Here is a 20,384-nt window from a genome sequence, read left to right on the forward strand (position 1 = left end):
TAGAGGATAAACTACCCTCTGCTGGAATAACAGAGAATTTACAGGCAAAACAAATTTCCTTAACTTTGTACAGACATTCTTAAAAGCATTCAATTGCAAATACCATTTGTCTGTTGCTGTAGGCTTACTAACGCTGCTCCAATAATTTTGCAGTGAGTGTCCTCTTTGTGAAAGATAACTGACTGTCTTAATAAATGAATCATTCCCACAGAATTAGCCTTTCTGAAGTGAGAATAATAGATTTTTCTAAGAACCAAGCTGCTGATTTATAGACAGTAATCAGTAGCTCCTTGGTTTGCATTTTCTTGGTCCTGGAATCTTTCATAACTCAAAGCACAATGTGATATAGTTCACGCCATGAAAGATTTGATTATATACAGTGGTTACATAGTATACAAAAACATCCCAAATAATTGTATTGGCAAGCATTTATAAAAAGGAAAAGTCTTTCCCAAAGAGCCAGCCTCAGTGTTTATCAGGAGACTTCTTCCACCAGGCAATAAAAAAGCCATTGCATTGCACTATTAATTGTTAATCTATCATGACAGCTAAAAACACTTTCAAGCCCAGCCCCACTGTGAACAGGATAATACAAGAAGAAACTTCTATTCAACTTTTTGAGCTGATTGTAACTCCCATCTAGGCTGAAATCAGATGCCAAGCCAGCCTTCACGCTGCATAGGTGGCATAGCAGCTCAGCTCTTGTTATAAAGGATTCTGGTTTCTTTTGAAAGATGGTCCAAGTACCTTCACTGAAGAAAACACTTCACATCAAAACTATTGAAAATTATTGACAATCTTCTTGGAATGCTTAATCAGGATAAAAACAGAGACACAGTTTGTATAGAGGAAGTAGATTTTTCCACAGAAAGATGGGTTTATTTTACAAGGAGATGTTAAAAAACACCAAAGACAAGTATGACAATAAGGAAAGGAATGCTACAAAATCACATGAATTATGCAACTTCCATGACTGTTGATCTGGCTGCAAAAATCCCAGGTCGACTGATTTCATCACAGGGGTATATGGTGCACATCTTTTAACACTTGATATGAGTTTTAAACAAAAGTGATTAACTTCAGTTCCTTCTTCAAAGTTACAGGATATGATTGTTTAACACACTCCTGTTTACCGTTATCATACCTTTGGAGAAAAAAAAAAAAAAAAAAAAAAAAAAAAGAACAAGAAATAGAAGAAAGCCTGTTGAAATTTCTGGCACACAGATATCATCAAAGAATTATCATCAGGATCCTTAGAAAGAAGAATCTTTTGTCTTCAACTCTCTCGTGGAAAATCTGCAGAACTAGACAGCAATAGGACCTGTCAGAGAATTGCTTCCTGCGCAGTACTGGGTTCTGTCTGCTTCCACCCCTACTGTCTACCACACACAACAAAACCTACACCCCACGCACCCAGCTGCTGAAAACAAAACAAAACAAACAAATGAAAAAAATCCGATTACTAATACTTACAACGTGCCTTCTAAAATTCCCTGCAAAACCAATCCAGCATATGTTCTAAAAATATATTGTTTACTTCAATGAAGGTGCAACTGTTGTTTGTGCATGACAGGAATTCAATTTGTAGCATTTTTGTTGGACATTGCTGTCTACTTGTAATTCATCAGGTAAAACCTGAAACAGACATAATTATTTAGATGTATTAGATGTATGAAAAATAAGAATAGATGTTAAAAACTAACATTTTGTGCTCTTCTATGAACACCCCTTCTATGCCATCGGCCTCTGAAAGACAAGTAAGCACTGTCCATCTTAGAAAAATCAGAAAAAAAATAGTAAGCAGCTATTGAGGAGGAAGCTAATTTAAGCTGTATTGCTCTAAAGAAATGAGTTGGGAGAAAAGAGTAAGTATTTAACTCAATGCAGACTTTATAACTGCTAAAATAGAACTACATAACACTGCAGTGACAAATGTTATTACAGAGGAAAAAAAATCATTGTGTACTGTAAAGATTAATAGCTTCATTTAAACTGGAAAAAAAAAAATAGTAACTTCAGTATCATGATTGACTAGTACGGAACGCATTGTATTTTCTGGGGGTATTAGCATCCTGCAGGAGTGCAGAGGTGCCTGCTCCCCATCAGCTCCTCTTCCAGTGGCAGTTTGCAGCTCTTTCCTGGATGGTCATGCAGGGAGAAGAGGGTGACGGGGACTGCTCTCATGGAGTTGCCCAGAGATACCCCTTCCTCCTCTGAGAATTCCCCCTCCCAGGGAAAGCCCCCGCGCAGCAAGCTGTTTCATCAGGTACAAAGGAAATGTAACAGAAGTACTAGTAATATTACTAGTCAGGCTAGTAATAACCGGAACTCTTAAAAGAAATCTAATACCGGTTTGCTTGTACATCTAATACATCTAAATCTAATACTGGTTTACTTGCATTTGTAAATCTAATACTTTATTATCTGTGATGATGTTATAAGAAAATCTGCAGGCAGAAAAACATTATGTGCTTTAAAATATAAAAACTACCTACTTACAATGCTATTTCCATTCCAATTACATTACAGAATCTCCCACTTCCTTTTAAATATTTCTTCAACTTACTCCTTGTGTATTTTTTCTTTCCTATTGATTAATTAAAGACCATTATGTAACATTTGGTTCGGTCTATTTCCACTGTCTATTAATAATGATTTTATTCTGGCATACAGGCATAGTTTAGTAATAGCCATCTCAACATCTCAATGTTGTGTTATGTTGTATTTTTTTGTTTGTTTGTTTTTCCCTAAATATATATATATAAATATACATATATGTCAAAAGCATGAATAGCTGAACAAAAATTAGGGAAAATGCAACAAGGTAATTTTCATGTAGCTAAATTGCCCACCAAAGGAGAAAAGTTCACGAACTGTAGAGTAATTCAAGAATATTATTGATCCTGAATTATTTAATGGCAGTGGTAAACTGCCGTTGCACACCTTTGCTCAACTTTGTTTCGGGCCTGCAATATGTTAAGAATTCAGGCCAAAGCTTCCAAAATTAGTTGCATATCCACTTCTAGTGCCCAACTTACAAAGCCACTGAAAATGCAGTTCCTCTGCAAACGGAGCTCATAGGAACACCTCCAGTAAAGAAGACATCAACTTACAAGCCTGCATGGGCATTATTGTGTCAAAATTACAAAGAGCTCCACTCGCTAGAGACCTTTCAATAGGTTAGTTGTCTACAGTCTAGCTCCCTCTGAGCAACACAGGTAGGGCTTTGGAAACATCAGCTGGCTAAAGGAGCTTGAAAAAAGCTGTCATGTGGCGGCTGAGAAATGCTGAATAATTATGAGCCTCTTATCACATCACAGTGAGGGGGGGACAGGGAAAGGAAGGGGGGACGGGAAGGCCAAGTATGCAAATTTAAATCTCTTTCACCATGCTAGAAATATAACCAAAACTAGTTATGCAGCTCTATATAGCTCAATTAATCAAGCCATAGTAGTTCACTGATGTATTTGAGTATTAATCTTCTAACAATTGTAACAGCACTAAAATCAGAAAAAAAAATACTTTGAGACAAGTTAAGTTTATCCTAATCATTGTTAACAAGTCTGGTGCTTCTGCTTGAGCCATAGGATATCACAATATTTACTTGGCCTGATTAAAAGACCACCAACAATATAGAAATCAAAAACATTTCCAAACGAACTGGTCTACTGGTCAATAAGCCTCATGTTAAAAAAGTCTCATTTATTGTGTGGTAGTCATATAATTGTGTATATAAGTAAAGAGCAAAACACATTTAAATCATATACACTACATCCATTTTATAAACCAGTGATCATGTTATCGCATTTAGTATTTTTAAAACGAGAAGTTTTATTCCATACTTTATTATCATTCAGAAGCTTTTGGGTTTTGTTCATGCTATTTTGACTTGTCATCTATGCGGTTTTCACATGCAGGTTCTTTGGTGGTTACTCAGTTCTACAATGCGTGACACTATTTCTGTGACAGCATGACTACTCACCTTGCAAGCGGAATTTCTTCAGTTTTTCAGTTCCACTTTAAGTGTCTTCCTTCCTCTGAAGACTAAATCTTTTGTATGATTATCATTCTCATCTTGACTATGAGTTCTAGGTATCAGAACTACTAATTCTAAGGGAAATTCCTAAAACTTACTAAGTTTTTCTAGTTATTTGAGAATTTTTACACAAAGGAGAGATACAGTAAAATCACATGTAATCTGTACCACACTTCTGTAACTAACATATTCTCTAAGAACTAACATTATTTCAAAAAACTGATCTCACTATCCTTGCACTCAAAGCTACATTTCTATTGTTATTTCACTGGTCTCCTGGGCTCCTCTGCATTTTTAATCAGTTATTTAGATATACTCACAGCAAGACAGACCTTGTAGAATGAATAGCATTCATTCTTCCACACAGACACACAGGTATACATACTCCCAAAAAGACTTGAGCACCCTCTACTTCTGTAGACAAAGACTTCTGAAGACACACAACCTGTAACAAGATGGTCAATATCATCTCATAATTCATGAGACTGGATCTGTAGGTAAGGAAAACGTCAAAGAAAAAGCAGCAACACAGAAGCACAAATCATTTCCTCTGCCCTTAGTTATTGGAAACCTTTGCTCTGCTTCAGGGAAGTCAGGCAATTCTTCTATACTGCTGCACCTGTGTTAACTTAATCCCACATAATTGCCTCTAATACCAGAGCACCAAAGTCCCACTTTATGAAAGAAGGACAACAGAGAAAACATGTACAGTTACACAGCTTGAATTCAGAGCCTGCTGTGTACCAGTGGCAACTTTCCTGGAACACCCAGACCAGGTGTTCTTATGCTGTAACACCCGGAAAACTGTTTAAAAGATAAGAAAAAAAAATCGTGCAGTGCATTACATTGTGCACTTCCTTTGCAAGTGTTTTGGGCTGCTTCTAATTTGTTTCTGACAATTAGGCAAACTTAATTGAGCAACATCTACTCCCACATGTAGCTCTGTGTTTATGGCTGAATATTCTTCCGACTTTGTAGAGGGTCTAAGAGCTGTCATACCAGCCAAACATATAAAGTCCTATTTACGCTATCTGAACAGACCACCACCACTACTATAGCTTATTTATGTACGTTTTATTTTAAAACCAACTATATTTCCTAAGAATGAACTTTATTTTCCAAGAGGCAAGATAACAACACTAAAATGCTGAATGATCAAATCATAAAAGTCGCCTTTTTTTCCACACCTGCTCACACAACGTTGAAAACTGGTATTATTCACCCTCTTCCCTTCGATACACGGCCTCATGCACTTTGCCCTGGCAGAATTTTTGCTGTCAGCACACCACAACATCACCGGTGTCAGAGGTTTAGAGAAAGGAGGGGGGGGAGGTGGAGGATAGTAAGAGTGAAAAAAGATTAGACTTTGATAACACGTTTTGCCTTTACTTCAGAGAAGGGGTTCTGCTTAAGGATATAAATTTCGTGCTTCAGGGCACAGGTTTCATATCCACTGTAGCAACTGATGTCATCTCACGTAGGAGAGAGGCCGTGAGACCAGCCAGAGCCAGGTGTTGGACGCGGCGTAGCGGTCTGAGGACCTCGCTCCTGACCAGGCACAGGCACCGCTGCTGTTTGTCCTCTCAGAGGAACACCTTTGCGTGTGTCTACCTGTTGTGGTGTGAGCTCCGTGTTGGTGTCTCTGCTCCAGGGACTGGTCAATCACCGCTGCTCGTTGAGTGCCACTGTGCCAGGCATCAGATAAACTCAGCTCTTGTCCCTCCGTCAGCCCAGCCCCAACAACAGGGTTCTGCCGGCAAGTACAATCCTATTCCCAAGCCCGTACGTGATCTCCTCGTGGTCAAGCTAAAACGAGCCCTCGACACAAACACACAAACACGTCCCTCACACGCACACACACCCTTCCTGTGTTTGGCAACTCCATCAGCAGCGCACGGGAGCCGGAGAGAAGCAATAATACATCGATGACGGGCTGTGAGGAAAGCCGACGGCTGGCAGCGGGAGCCTGATGCAAGAGCTCCCGCCGCGGTCCCGCGGCACCACCCGCCTTATCTCCCGGCCACCCGCCCCCACCGCGGGACCGACCCTCCCTCAGCGGGCCGGGGCGCCGGCAGGTGCCCCTCGCCGTCCCCTCGCCGTCCCCTCACGGTCCCCTCTCGGTCCCCTCTCGGTCCCCTCACGGCCGCGGGGCGCCCCCTCCCGCCCAGCCGCCCCCGACGCGGGCGGAGGTGCCGCGGGGCGGCCCTGCCCGCCTCCGCCCGGCCAATGGAGCGAGAGGGCGGGGAGCGGCGGCGGCGGCTGCCCCGGGCCGCCTCCGCCCTCCGCGGCGAAACTCGGCGGGAGCGCGGCGCTGAGGGGAGAGGAGCCCCAGCCCCGCGACGCGGAGGGAAGGGAAGGGAGGGAAGGGAGGGGAGAAGGAGGGGATGAGCGGCGGGCACCGCGCTCCGGCACCTTCCCGCGACGCCCCCGCCGGCACCTGGAGCCCGCGCCGGTGCCGCTGAGAGAGAGAGGGGCGGCGAAGGACGCCGGGATCCGCGGGGATCCGCTGGGATCCGCAGGGATCCTGTGCTGGGCTGCGCTCGGCTCGCCCGCTGCCAGACGGGGCTGCCCCACTTCGTCTCCTCTCACGATTTTTTTTCCTTCCTCTTTTTTTTTTTTTTTTTTTTTTTTTTTTTTTTTTTTTCGCCTAAACCACACCGTCTCTTTTCCTCCCTCCTCTTTTGTAATTTCTATTTTTTTCCTCCCCGATTCCTCCTTTGCTTCTCCTTCCCGGACCCTCTCCTCGCCTCGGCTCCCCAGCGGCAGCACCATGTCCTTCAGCCCCACCATCATGCCACCTGCCAACGGCTCCGCCAACGGGACCGCCGGCGGGGCCGAGGGCGGGAAGCCCCCCACCATCCCCACCGTCATGTTCATCTTCGGCGTGGTGGGCAACCTCATCGCCATCGTGGTGCTCTGCAAGTCCCGGAAGGAGCAGAAGGAGACCACTTTCTACACACTGGTCTGCGGGCTGGCGGTCACCGACCTGCTGGGAACCTGCCTGGTGAGTCCGGTCACTATTGCCACTTACCTGCAGAATCGCTGGCCAGGAGGAGACGCGCTGTGCGAGTACAGCTCCTTCATCCTCCTCTTCTTTGGACTGTCTGGCCTCAGCATTATCTGTGCCATGTCAATAGAAAGGTACCTGGCCATCAACCATGCCTATTTCTACAACCATTACGTAGATAAGAAGCTGGCGGGGCTCACGCTTTTCGCCATCTACGCTTCCAACGTCTTGTTCTGTGCACTCCCCAGCATGGGGCTCGGCAAATCGACCCGGCAGTACCCTGACACTTGGTGTTTCATAGACTGGCGAGCAAAGAAGGCCACTCATGCAGCATATTCCTACATGTACGCTGGCTTCAGCTCCTTCCTGATCATGGTTACAGTGATCTGCAACATCCTGGTCTGCGTGGCCCTAATTCGCATGCACCGCCAGTTCATGCGACGCACATCCCTGGGGACAGACACCACCTCCAGCCGCTTATCTGACTTTCGCAGACGCCGGAGCTTCCGTCGGATGGCCGGAGCAGAGATCCAGATGGTTATTCTGCTCATTGCCACTTCCCTGGTGGTGCTCATCTGCTCCATTCCTCTGGTGGTGAGTAACATTGTGCAACCCTTCTTCTTCCATCACCCACGTTGCTGAGTCTCTTCTCCTCCTAGCCTGTGCCTGTAGGACAGAATCCCATTTAGCTGGTGCCGCAAACTCTAGCAGTAATTTCAGTGCAGTTAGCATGCATACATGGTGATAGAAGAGAGTTGTACTGGTTTATATTTACAAGAAAAGAAACACACTCATCCCAAGTCTTAGGCTCCTTTGATTGGCTGACATACAGTGCCAAAAATTCTTAACAAATTTTCCACCATTTAACTGGAATCCACAAAGCAAAAATCGTATTGAGAGCTAAAGGCACTTTAAAGTTCACTTCCAAAATTAATTTGTGATGAGTGAGGTTTGGGGCTGGCCCACACTGCTGGATGATTTTTGTGTTTTTAAAATAGGCACTCTGCTGATGAAGCGTACAGCAGTCTGTAGGATCTGGCAGGAAGAGAGACTTCTCTTCACGTGGCACCAGCAAGGTGCAGAGCACTTCGCACCCAAAACCAGAAGTGAAGTCCCATCCTGAAGGATACACTGGGGGTAGATCCCGTGCATTTAGAGCCCTCAAACAGCTCCCCAGTGTTGGAGGGCTAAATTCAGTGGAGCCACTTGGTGTAATTTTCTGTTAAATGGGAGTTGGAGGATTCTGGCCCATATGAAGCTAGAGATCATACCAAAATGCCAGACAACATTACCACTAACCATTTGCTAATTTTCTGAAACAGCCGGTACAATTACTGTCATTGATTTGAACATGCAGGATCTACTTTCTTCTATTGCTCCACCTTATCTCAAAGGAAGACAAAAAAAAACCACACCAGCTTGAGGCTCAGTTCTTGTTTGCCACCCACCATAATAAAACTTGGCGAACTTCTTTCACCTTCTGGCTCAGAAACATTAAACAAGCAGCTGGCTTGCCTTATTCGCCACCTTCCAAAACACAGTTTAGGGAGCCAAGCACTACTTCTTAGACAGAAAGTGTTTTGGAAGATGGATTGTTTTCAGGGAGTTTATTGTAGGTAGGAATTATTCTGCAATCCCAGTGTCACGGAGGGGTTGTGATGTGCGTGAGATGCAAGTGGCCAGCTGGGGATGCGAAACAAACAAGCTACAGCTCAGTAAGGAAGTTCAGAAAAATACGTCTGAAAGCTCGGAGAGGTCAGTGAGTCCATCCCCCTGCATCAAAGGAGGGTGTAACTGCAAGGGTCAGGCCAGTTTTGCCACATTGCTAACATAAACAGAAGCCAGTGGAGTGTGGCTTTGCCAGAGCACCAGTGCTCGGGCTGTCGCTGAAGGCTGTCTCCCGTCCCGCAGTGCCGTGTCACTTCGCATTGTGCCACAGCATAACTGGACGCTTTCCTGTCCATTTATTGCTCGTCACCTAAAGGAAATCAAAACGTTTGCGTTGTGCACAGGCTGCCTCTGAGTGGCACGCGTGTTAGATCGAGGAACCTCACGCAACCTGTTCTGCAGTCCAGCACCAGAAACCTCACGGGTAAGCTGACCTGCCACACTGGAAGGAATCAGGTTGTAGAGTGGCCAAACCCTGAGAGTACCTGTGGGTCCACAGCACTTAATGCGATTAATCTAATATTGTAACAGCCACTTCACAAAATAACAATATGCTGTCTTCAAAAGAGCTGCTGGTAAATGCAGAGAACAGCTTCTGGGAATTAAATGCAATGTCACAACACAGCGCAGGGTACCAGCTGATGGACTTCAGTGGTGTCAGGAAAAAAGAAAAAGCCAAAACCTTATCCCACGGAGGACTAGCTTGAGAACAGCTGAGTGCAAAATGAAATTGGTCATATACAATAGCAGCTAGGGAAGCTTTTATAAAGTCTCAAAAAAAAAAAAAAAAAAAAAAAAAAAAGGAAAAATCAAGAGGGAGAGATTGCCAGAAAGGAAACTAGATTGTTGACACTTAAAATTAATGAACTTGGGTGGAGCGAGAGATTTATTGTTTAAACAGTAGCTGCTGAAAACCTTAATATGTGTGAAGGTGTGGGTGATGAAGTTCTGAAGCTCTCTCAGACCTTGATTTCACTTCTTACAAAGGCATGGTGTTGCCTCGAGAGTGCTCACATATGGTAGCTTTTCTCAGCTAAAGCCGCAGATTTCATCTGTATGTAAAACGAGGTAAAAGACTGTCATTTCACTATTTCCGTATTTCACTTAGGTACATGACTAGGAAAAAAAAAAAAAAAAAAAGTTTTTTTAAAACACATATAGATACATCACTGTGGTGTCCAGCATGGTTAAACTGCTTCCCTTTAAAGGTAGCTTTTATCAGTCATTTGCCTCCCCCTGTGGGAATAACCTGTACCCATTTATGTTTCTTTATACGGTGATGCACTGTTGCATATGTGTATTAAGCCCTCTGTGCTACTTATGCACTGAGGTTAGGCATTCCAGGATAAACTCTGAGAGGTGACACCTTTATGCTATAAATCCTTAGAAAGAGCCACCAGCAGAGACAGGAAAATCACTTATGTACACATACATTTTCATGACTCAGACGAGTTTTTCTGAATTAAACTAGGGAGCCCTCACCACGGAGGAGACTGAGAGGTGCATTTATAACAGGAGATCCTGGCAGGCATCAAGAACATACAAGTAGTAAGGTGGTGGTGGCATGATTCAGATACACAAAGCAAGCTCAGAGGGTGCTTTGTGACTGAATTTTTCTGATGAGCTGATTTCCTACTGATGATTTCAGCTGAATAAACTATCACTGAAGTCAAAGCAACTTCAGAAGGAGAGACGTAAGCTTCTAACTTTTTAGAATTAACACTTTCACAAAACAATAAACTAGTACACAGAGGCAGTCCAGCAGACTGTATTTACTAGGGTTTAACAGAAATTTTCACATCTTAAAATATAAAATAGCTCTGAAATAATAGGAAAAGGCTTGTCTTGATTTAAAAAGTGGTTAAAGAACAGCAAGCTGAGTCACAGAGAACAGACATTCTTAAAAATGAGATGCTCCAGGACTTGGTTTGCAAGTAAAGTTTTTTAACATTTTAGTGATTTATTCATAAAATGAGCAAATTTTATAATGACAACTACTATAGCAAAATTATTGAGCATTGTACAAAACACTGAATGAACTTTGCAGAGCTGAAGGCTGATCAAATTTATCAAGGGAAAAAGTTGAACAAAAATGAGTAGAGAAAATAATCTTCTGATATAACCTGATGTGTTCTCAGTATATAGAAAGTGGTGTGGAAAGCATGAAGAAGAATGTTACTATAGTTTAAAAATGCAATAAGGAAAAAAATACAGAAATTGCATGCTGCCTCTTTCCTGCACTCCACATTGGTCATTTAATCTTTTAAAAATCTGTGAGTTTTTAGAAAACAGAATTGGCTATATTTAAAAGTAGAGGATGAGTTTCATGGGAGGGGGGTGCCAAGAACATATTAGAAATTGCTATCCAGCCGTAAAAAAAAAAAAAAAAAAAAAAAAAAAAAAACTCAAGTGAAAATAATATTCAAACTCCAGTTCATTCCAGCAGTCTGTCAGACACTTGTAGATTTTTAAGTAGGTGACTTTTTCTGATCCTGACCACTGAACATTACTGAATTGCAGTGAAATTGAAAACAAAATCCTATGTTTCAAGATGTACATGTGTTTGATCATATGAAATAATCAAAGGCTTCTAACTTAATGTTTAATTGATCTAAAAGTTTGGATTTTCTTTTGGTTTGGTTTGTCTTGTCTCTGAAGTACAGGGTTTGTGCAGCCAAAAACAGCAAGGTGGCAGGCATGATTTCCAAGCAATGGAGTGATCTGCTACAGCAGACACCAAACCCTTGGAGGGCAAAGGGTATTGGCTTGCAGAGCTGAGAAACTTGTTTCCTGCTTTCTACTGTACAGATTTTTAAATTATCCTATATCCTATGTGGGGAGATTTTATGAGGGCAAGTAGAAGCTATGAAGATAACTACTCCTTTAATTATTCTGGAACAATAAGTATGTTAGTCACTTTATCATACTGCACAGGAATAGAAGTCATTATTCACATTCATATTTAGTAAAAAAGAAAAGCAGCAAAACATGCAGGACCATGATCTACAACTACCTATCGCTTCACCATAAACTCAGTGCAGCATGAAGCAACGTGCTTCTTAACACAACTGCAAACAAACCACAAATACTTTCAAAATACGTTGTCTGTATTCTGTGGCTGCAGATGTAACATTTAAACCTCATTCTATTGAGACTTGAATTGCTCCCATTCACTTCTTTAATAGGGATTTTAAACTGCAGAAATTCAAACATCAGCTTAGCTGACACAGTAATGAATTCCACTTACTCGGGACTTAGGAAGATGCAAGGCAATATCTTTCGTCATGCTACATCCTGTAACAGAAGACTTGTAGCCAAAACAGGATACATCTCTTACTGTTAGTGTAGATGATACATTAATAAATGCTCTTGCTTTACCAGGTTGTAAAGAAATCATAAAAGTGACATTCCAACACAGATTAATCTTTACCATATTGTGATTAATATGTAATACATGCAATAGGTCTGAATTGACAAATGCATTTGACATTTTGGGGGGCTGCTAAGAAAAGATGTGGGACTTTTCTGTAAAATTGAAACAGTTTTGTACAGTCCAACGTTTTCAATAAGTAGGTCCATTTTAGGAATCTCTTACCTACATGTCACATATCTGTCACAAGGAAATAAAGCATACAGAGATAACATAAAGCAAGCTGTGCAATCTGTGATCGTACTTTTTAACCACAGCATCAGCACTTAAAGACATTTTTGTCTTCCCGTAAACTCTACCAGGCAGTCAGAGAAAGGTGAATCAGGTACTTCAACTTCACGTGGTGCTTATCAAAGGAACAATCCCACTATTAAGTCACTGATGTGTAACTACAGGTCTGACTTAAAAAAAAAAAAAAAAAAAAAAAAGTAAAATAAAAATCAGGTCTCCAAAGTTGGTCTGTGTACTTCAGCTATCTTCAAAGCGTGCCTTCTGGTTCTGCAATGTGGATGAATTTACCAGTAAATACTTCTCTGTGTCACACCTCTGATATTCCTGGTAATGACTGCATGTAGTTAGTGCAAGCTGCTAGCAGTCCTCCACTCCCACAACACCGTCCTTTGGATTCCTGCCTCTCAGGGCAGGTACCCTTCCCATGATCAATGGTCAGATACGTCGACCAGCATTTACACACCTTCAGGGTGTATTCCCTTGCATAAAGGAAAATCTCAGCCCAGAGAAAGGAGGAGCATCTGTAAAGAAATGTTGTTACGGCGCAGGTCAAATCCTTAAGGCAACTTGGTTCTTCACGTATTTATGACCTCTTACTATCTTTTTTTTGGGGGAGAGGGACACGGGGGAGGAGGAAATCTCACACACATGGCCAAGTAGATTTCAAGGACAGCGTTTAGCTGATACCATCGTCTCATCAACTCACTTTTCAGCGTTTCACGTTATGGAAACCTGACATCTGCTTTTCAGGTTCAGAGCCTGTGTCACTAAGTGCAACTCCACTTGCATAAGCTTATGCAAGTCCCGGGACTAATCCCCACCTCCAGAGTTAATCACTGGCAGTAGCGCATTTACATTCGCTCTCCCTCCCTTGGCTGCAGCTGCTGCCCGTGGGAGCGGGGGCAGCCAGCGGGAGCCGCGGGTACCCCGTCTGGGAAGCGGGGCTGCTGCGACTGCGGGACACCTCTGCCACCTAGCGGTGCGCTCCTGCAAGCGGCGCCCAGCGCAGCGCAGGGGACGGCTTTCCTGGACGCCACCTCCCACAGCCCACAGCAGGAGATTTCAGCAATGTGCCTTTCTTTAAAGAAAGAATCCTCAGTGAATGCCCGCAGAAGTGTATTTGCGGATATTGGACTCTGGAGGGGCTGGTCTTCTCTCAGCCAGCAGTACACAGAGTTCTTTGGTGATGGGTATCAGGTAAGAGTGGCAGCAGTTTGGAGACAAAGTAAATAATGAAAAAAAATCAAAGAAAAAAAAAAACAGACAAGATCTACATGCATAGGAATATGCTTTAAAGTACTTCAATTGTGTGTGCGGCTTACAGCTCAGTAAATTAGTTGTCAAAAAAAACATATGCAATGTTAGAAATTAGGAAAGTAACAGAGAGTAAAACTCAGATCATTGTAGTTCTGTATCAGTTCAAGATTTTCCCATATTTGGAATTCTGTGTGAAGGTTTTGTTACCTGTAAACCCATACAAAAGTACTGAGAAATAAATACAGATGATCATCAGTTTCACACTCACTGATTTGAGAGAGATTGTAAGCATAGGACTTCTGAAGAAACACTCTGCATTATTTTAAACATAGTTTGTTTATAGCTTTGGAGCACATTCAGGCTCTGAATCCTGATAGGTAGAATACCATCACATTGCCCTGCTGCAGGAAAATTTCTCTAAAAGATTTGTGATTTTTTTTCACCAGGCCTCACAAGCATAACTCCTAGTAAAAATGACTCAGGGAGGCTGCTCTAGTTTGGCTGTGGTTTAAATGCTTGTCTTCCTCCTTGCCTGTAACCTTCTCTTAGTTAGGCCGGGCTTGATTCATTTCAGGATCTGTCTGAGACTTTAAAACATCCATACTTTTGTTACTAGATTTTTACTGTATCACATAAAAAGAGAAGTAATAGATTTATTTACACTTACCTTAAGAAGTCCAAAGCAATCAGCATGTTCCATTATCCATTCTTTTCAGTGGCTGTCCTAGGCTTTCCTAAAATGCAGGACATTGTGCAGGTCTTGCTCAAACAGAGCAGCTATTTGGGACTGATAAACAAACTCATATGACATCATGCTCTTTAGGGACACTGGAAAGATGACAACAACTCATGTCAAAGAACTGGCCTGTGCCTTATAGCAGCATTACAGAAGTGGCCCCAAATCCAGGGTAGGGACTGTTCATTTCTTCTTAGATTCAAAGGAAGAACTTGAAGGAGGCATTTCTGTGTAGAAGACAGGATCCTGTCTTAAATTTTGTCCATGATGAACTGAAAGTGCCAATTAAAAAGGCAGCTTCAGAATCTTGACAAGCATTTTTACGCTTTTCTAAGCAGAACCCGATGATGGCTCATGTAGATGAGCAAAGCACTCCAGTCCAGCGCTGGAATCATCTCGACCTATTAAAAATCTCCCAACTGTGAGGGACCTTTATTTCTGTTCCGTGATTTCTTTTGTCCAAAACATGCTGCAACAAGCAAACAGCTGAGGGTATACAAACAATTCCAGTAAGGCCAGGTGCCAGCAAAAGGTATTTCTAAACCAGGGAATCAACAGCTCTGGGCTTCTTTCTGGAAGTTAATATACCTGAATTATAATATGGATTTCAGATTATTTCTAAACATACAGTTATTAGACCCCTACCCAGAGGAACTGATTGGCCAGGTCTTTTCAGCGAACTCAGATATCCCTTTGCAGATAGCATAAGACTTGAGATACACTAAGGAAGCAGGATACAGATCTAAATCTTTGTTCCTGGGTTATACCCATTAACAAAGAAGTTGCAAAAGCAGCAGCCCAAATTGAAGGTTGAAGGATTAATTATGAGGGGAGCAGGGAGAAAGAGCCATTCTTTTCCTACCTGTAGCACAGAAGATCAATTTACAACAGATTAATCTCTGATTTTCTTGCCATTTCCAAAAATAAATTTGCGGCTGCTAATCCAAGGTGCTTTGTTTGCCAGGTTCTTCTCATGTTCTAGCTTGCAAATGTAAATCGAGATCTCTGCTTCAATACGTAAATTTTGATTTCCTGATGTAATTGTAAAATTGCACCTTTCTCCTCCCCCATCTCTCTGGGTAGGTCCGTGTCTTCGTGAACCAGCTCTATCAGCCTAAATTAGTGGAGGATGTGAGGCAAAACCCCGACCTGCAAGCCATCCGCATTGCCTCGGTGAACCCCATTTTGGACCCATGGGTCTACATCCTCCTCCGCAAGACTGTGCTCAGCAAAGCCATCGAGAAGATCAAGTGTCTCTTCTGCCGCATTGGAGGGGCCCGGAGGCAGCACTCGGGGAGCAATTTCAACTGCGTGGATGGCCGCAGGACCTCTTCCGCTGTGTCAAGTCAGTCGCCCTCCTTCATCTCCCGTGAGCTGCGGGAGATCAGCAGCACCTCACAAACACTGCTCTATCCCCCGGAGTTAAGTGAAAGCAGCGTCGGGGGGCGCGTGCTGCTTCCCGGCCCCAGCGCAAGTCTGGCTCAGTCTGACACTACATCCGTAAGGACACTGCGCAGCTCAGAGACCTCAGACTCTTCACACGGGCAGGACTCAGAGAGTGTCTTCCTGGTGAACGAGATCAGGTCTGGTGGTGGGGCCAGCTCAACTTCCAAGGGCAGCCCCCTCCAGGTCACCTTCCCCACAGAGACACTGAATTTATCAGAGAAGTGTATATAGCAACGAAAGGCATCGACCCTGGTGATCCTTCCCGGTACGCTGGAAAAACTGGTGCAATAGATAGGTATTCTGCCTATTCAAGGGGAGAGGGGTTCAGCTATGCTCCAAAGGGCTATTTTTCTCTTGCCATGTGATGGGTACATTTCTCTTAGACTACTGAGGACTGTGTGGAACAGACATAGGCGCTGCCATCAGAAATTGTACAAGACGGGTCTAATGGGACTGGAAACAAGAACATGTCTTGTTCTGGGACGCAGGAGAGCTACTGGGCCTCTTGAAATAGAAAGACCCATCACTTTCTTTCTTTCTCTTTCCCTTTACAAATCTGGTAGAACTGTGTTTTCCTATGGCTGCTCAACTATCAAGAGTTTAAGCTTCTGGTACTAGAGCAGAATGTGAGGCAGCTACTAGGAACTGGACAGAGCTACTCTGACAGCTGCCTGCAGTAGGATTTTAAAGTGTCTCACTAAAGCATGAAAATGTGAATTTTTACTGTTGTATATGTATCAGGACTGAAAATATTTAAAAGTCTATTCTTCTCTATGAGAAGGGTTCTTACTAATACCAGGTATATAGAAATGATTGCCAGCCTTCTCTTCCCCCAGTATTGCCTGCTGATAAGACATTCTTGTTTTAGATTTGTTATCCGTGCTACATTCACGGCCGATACAATTCTTTAGCTGAGAATACGTAAACACTTTGAGTGAAATGGAAACATATGTACCATTGAGAAAAAGAAAACACATCCTTTCAGTTAAGAATATTCTTTCAGTGTATGTACATACTAAAAAGCCAGATTTTATTTATGTGCTGAGAATGTTTCCATGTATAAACACATTGCTCCTCTCCGAGTACTTCGGCCCACATTCTGCACGCACTTAGGCACACACTTAACATTGCCCATCGGAGTAGCCCTTCCGCTGCCAGGGAGACTCCTTACATGTAAAGTTAAGGACATATAGAAGTGCTTTTAATATCAGGGCCTAAAACTTTCCACCCCTGGTTAATAGTCTTAATATTCACTTTAGTTAAAGCATCACTGATGTAATAAAGGTATTTTTTTCATAACATTTATCATTTTACTTTAAATAGTAAATAGAATTTTATGACGCTGTAATCTGATATTCCACCAAATAAACATACAAAACCATGGAAGCAGAATCTTCATTTAAAAGTGTAGGTTATATAGAACCATGTTCTGGTCTTGTACCTCTTGCAGATTATTTGTTCCTAGAGTTTTAATGGCAAAGACATCACCCAAAACAGCTGTTCACCAGTGACAAAAGGACTTCTGGTGTTTTGTTTTGTATGGGGTAGGTCTTCTTCCAGAAAGACCATTTACTAAAATAATTCTGTACAGATATTTGGAGGATGTTTTGTTAAATACTAAGCATGTTATGCTGCTTAAAGTGTTCTCATGTGAAATGCTTTATTGTAATGAAAATCTTGAGCCTTATGTTGATGGTATGTTTAAGCAGTTGTACTGACCAAAATCACTTTGGGGATAACAATTAAATGAAAATGTTCTGCTTGAGCTCAAAAGTTTATGAGAGTCTGCCATTCAGTGCCAACTCCTCACTTTAAAAAGCCACCCATTTGGAACACTTTGTGCTGAGCTACTCTCAAAACATACTTGGGGCTGGAAGTTTCCAAAACACCACAGAACGATCACCATTAGCAAGAGGAAGCCTCCTTTGAAAATGTCCCTGAGAGCATTGACACAGAGCCGTGAAAATTTTTCACACAACGAAAAAATCAAAACCCCCACGCAGTTAAACCTCAGACCTGCTTCACTGAGTTCCTTTAACACAGGAGCACTTGAGCTTATTTACCTTTACCCATGTAGGAAGTGAAGTTAAATCTGTGCACAAATATTTGCAGCAGAACCCAATATTGCACTGATTAAGGTGGAGAACAGTATTACTCAAGCTCCTGCCAGAGCTATAGATAAAGATCTGCCTGGATTCTTTGCAATTAAATCACTTAACCATCGTCTGTTGCTTACTAGTGACCAACAAACAGAACACACTAGTACTGCCTAAGATAGGAAGCAGTACCTGACAGCAGGAAGGGAGGACCACCACCTGCAACTATGCAACCTACAAAAATATTGAACCACACACACCTTCACAGCTGGAACAAAACAGCAGAATGAATTATTGGTACTGGATGCAATGACAGAAGGAAATATCACCAGTGTATGAGTCCAGTATGTATGTAAGGCCTATGCATTACTGATGGAAAATGTGTGTGTTCTGGAAGACTTTTAAGAAGCAATAGACCATTGTAAGCAGCTGACCTTCCCTTAGCAAACACGAATTAAGTGTGAAGTCTTCCTCCTACCCACTGCACTGCTGGTGTATCAGTAGTGGAGTGGAGGCAACAACAACATCAGCACTAATTTCCTCAGTAATGAACTCAAGAATTCACAGTCAACCTACAGATTAAAAAGTGTCATGAGCAATACTGGAATTGTCTATGAGAACTCAAAGGCAGTGCATGAAGACAAATAGGAGCCCATCTAACAGCTGCAAATAAGGATGTTCAGAATGAGCCTGGCTAGAAGAACCGGGCAAGTGTGCCTGTGTTCAGGGTGACAGACCACCAATGTCTCTCTCTTCATGCCTGAGAGTCCTGATCAGCTTTGGAACCCTGCTCCATTCTGCCTCCAGGCTGACAAGTCACGTTGCTGAATTATCTTCCTTGGCTACTGAAACATAAATAAAGCTCTAAGTTTGTAGAGATTAATTTGCAGCATGCAAGTTAAAAAAAAAAAAAAAAAAAAAAAAAAAAAAAAGTTATTTTCCTGCTAGGTATGAGAACTTCTCACATGTTTAAAAGGCTTTCATTTCTCATACATAGTAGCTCCCTTCCACTCCTCACCCCTGGCAACCCACATACCCTGTGATACAGTCTGTCTTCACATATGTAGCCACTTTCCTGTCTTCTATGTATTCACAAGAAATGCATTAATTCCTGGTTCAGAAACATACACAATTTGTATCTCCCAGACTCCATCCTGTTGGTCCCATCACCAGCGGTCCCGCACCCTCACTTCCAGCAGCCTGCCTCTGCCCACACACCCCCGGCCACAACTTCACAGAACCCTTTCCACCCATGAGTTCTGCTAGACCTCCCACACCTGTACCACTCCCCAAACCCTGGTCCTGAACTCAAATTAAGCCCCTGTCCTGTGGCATGGTGTGGAGAACCTACCCACCACAGGTAGAGGAAAGTCAGTACCTGTGGGAGACAGGTTTCTCTGAAAATTAATTTCAATTTCTGGTTAGTGTTACAGTTGGTCTTTTCTTCTGTACAGCTTTCAAGCCACTCTCCCCCAAGCCTGTAGCTCTGCTTATACGTCTCTGCTGTCTACAACACAAGTGTTACCTAACCCAAATCAGTGCTACAGGTGCAATGACAAAGCACTGATAGTAATCCAACGTAATCCACTATCTTCAAATGGTACCACCCATTGTCCTAAACAAGAAATCTCCTACAAAGCTTTTTACTCTGTATTCTGCTGCAAAACAACGGTAAATCTGTGTTACTTACAGCAGATTTACTTACTTTTCAAGCTACTAAGCACCGACAGACCGTTCCACTGCTAGGTCCCGTTCTAGACCTGTCACCCTGATGAGATCTGGAATCCAAGTCTAAATCCCCTCCTTTCTGAACCCAAATCCTCAATTTATTCCCTACCTCCGATCTTTCCACTTGATCATTTACCCTCTACAATTTGTAGAGTTCCTAGAGTTGCTGCTCTTAGAAAGACAGCCCTCAAAACCAGGACAGCACATCCGTCAGGATCCAGCAGTAATCCATGCTCATCAGCTTATTTTGCTTCTAAACTTGTCCTCTGTGGAAATACCACAGGGCAAGGACTCCAATCCACTTGAGAACATGATTATTAACATGACACCAACCTACAATAAAATGCTTTATCTGCAATCTGACAATAAACCAAGACCACATGCTTCCGCTTTCCTGTACCCCAGTTCTAACTTACCTTACTATAATTTCACAGTCGTTGTATGATCTAGAAATAAACTAAGAGAGCACCAACCTTCAACACAAGCTTTTACTTTCTTCCCATTGGTTTTAGAAGCTGAGAAACACCTACCTCATGTAGCCAGGTAAGTTTTCAATGCTACCTTTCTCATCTTGATTCCAAACATCAACAGTTACTCAAAGAAATCTTAGAAACTAGAAGACTAGAGGGAAAAAAAATTGTTTTGCCTTCCATAACTGTTTTTAAAATCCAATCTCATTATTAAATCCGAGTCACAGTTATCTGATCCATGCTTTATCTGCCAGTATTGTCAGAAAGCATTTGTTCTCT

General features: G+C 42.5%; 1 protein-coding gene across 1 annotated transcript; it reads left to right on the forward strand.

Annotated features, from left to right (window-relative positions):
• Window positions 1–6,649: 6,649 nt before the first annotated feature.
• Window positions 6,650–17,587, forward strand: PTGER4 (prostaglandin E receptor 4). Its single transcript, XM_035310663.1, has 2 exons — window positions 6,650–7,637; window positions 15,449–17,587. The coding sequence occupies exons 1-2, from the start codon at window positions 6,807–6,809 to the stop codon at window positions 16,040–16,042; spliced, it is 1,425 nt and encodes a 474-aa protein (XP_035166554.1). The 5' UTR covers window positions 6,650–6,806; the 3' UTR covers window positions 16,043–17,587.
• Window positions 17,588–20,384: the final 2,797 nt, after the last annotated feature.

Source organism: Oxyura jamaicensis, chromosome Z (genome assembly GCF_011077185.1).
Source record: "Oxyura jamaicensis isolate SHBP4307 breed ruddy duck chromosome Z, BPBGC_Ojam_1.0, whole genome shotgun sequence".
In the NCBI taxonomy this organism is placed as follows: domain Eukaryota; kingdom Metazoa; phylum Chordata; class Aves; order Anseriformes; family Anatidae; genus Oxyura; species Oxyura jamaicensis.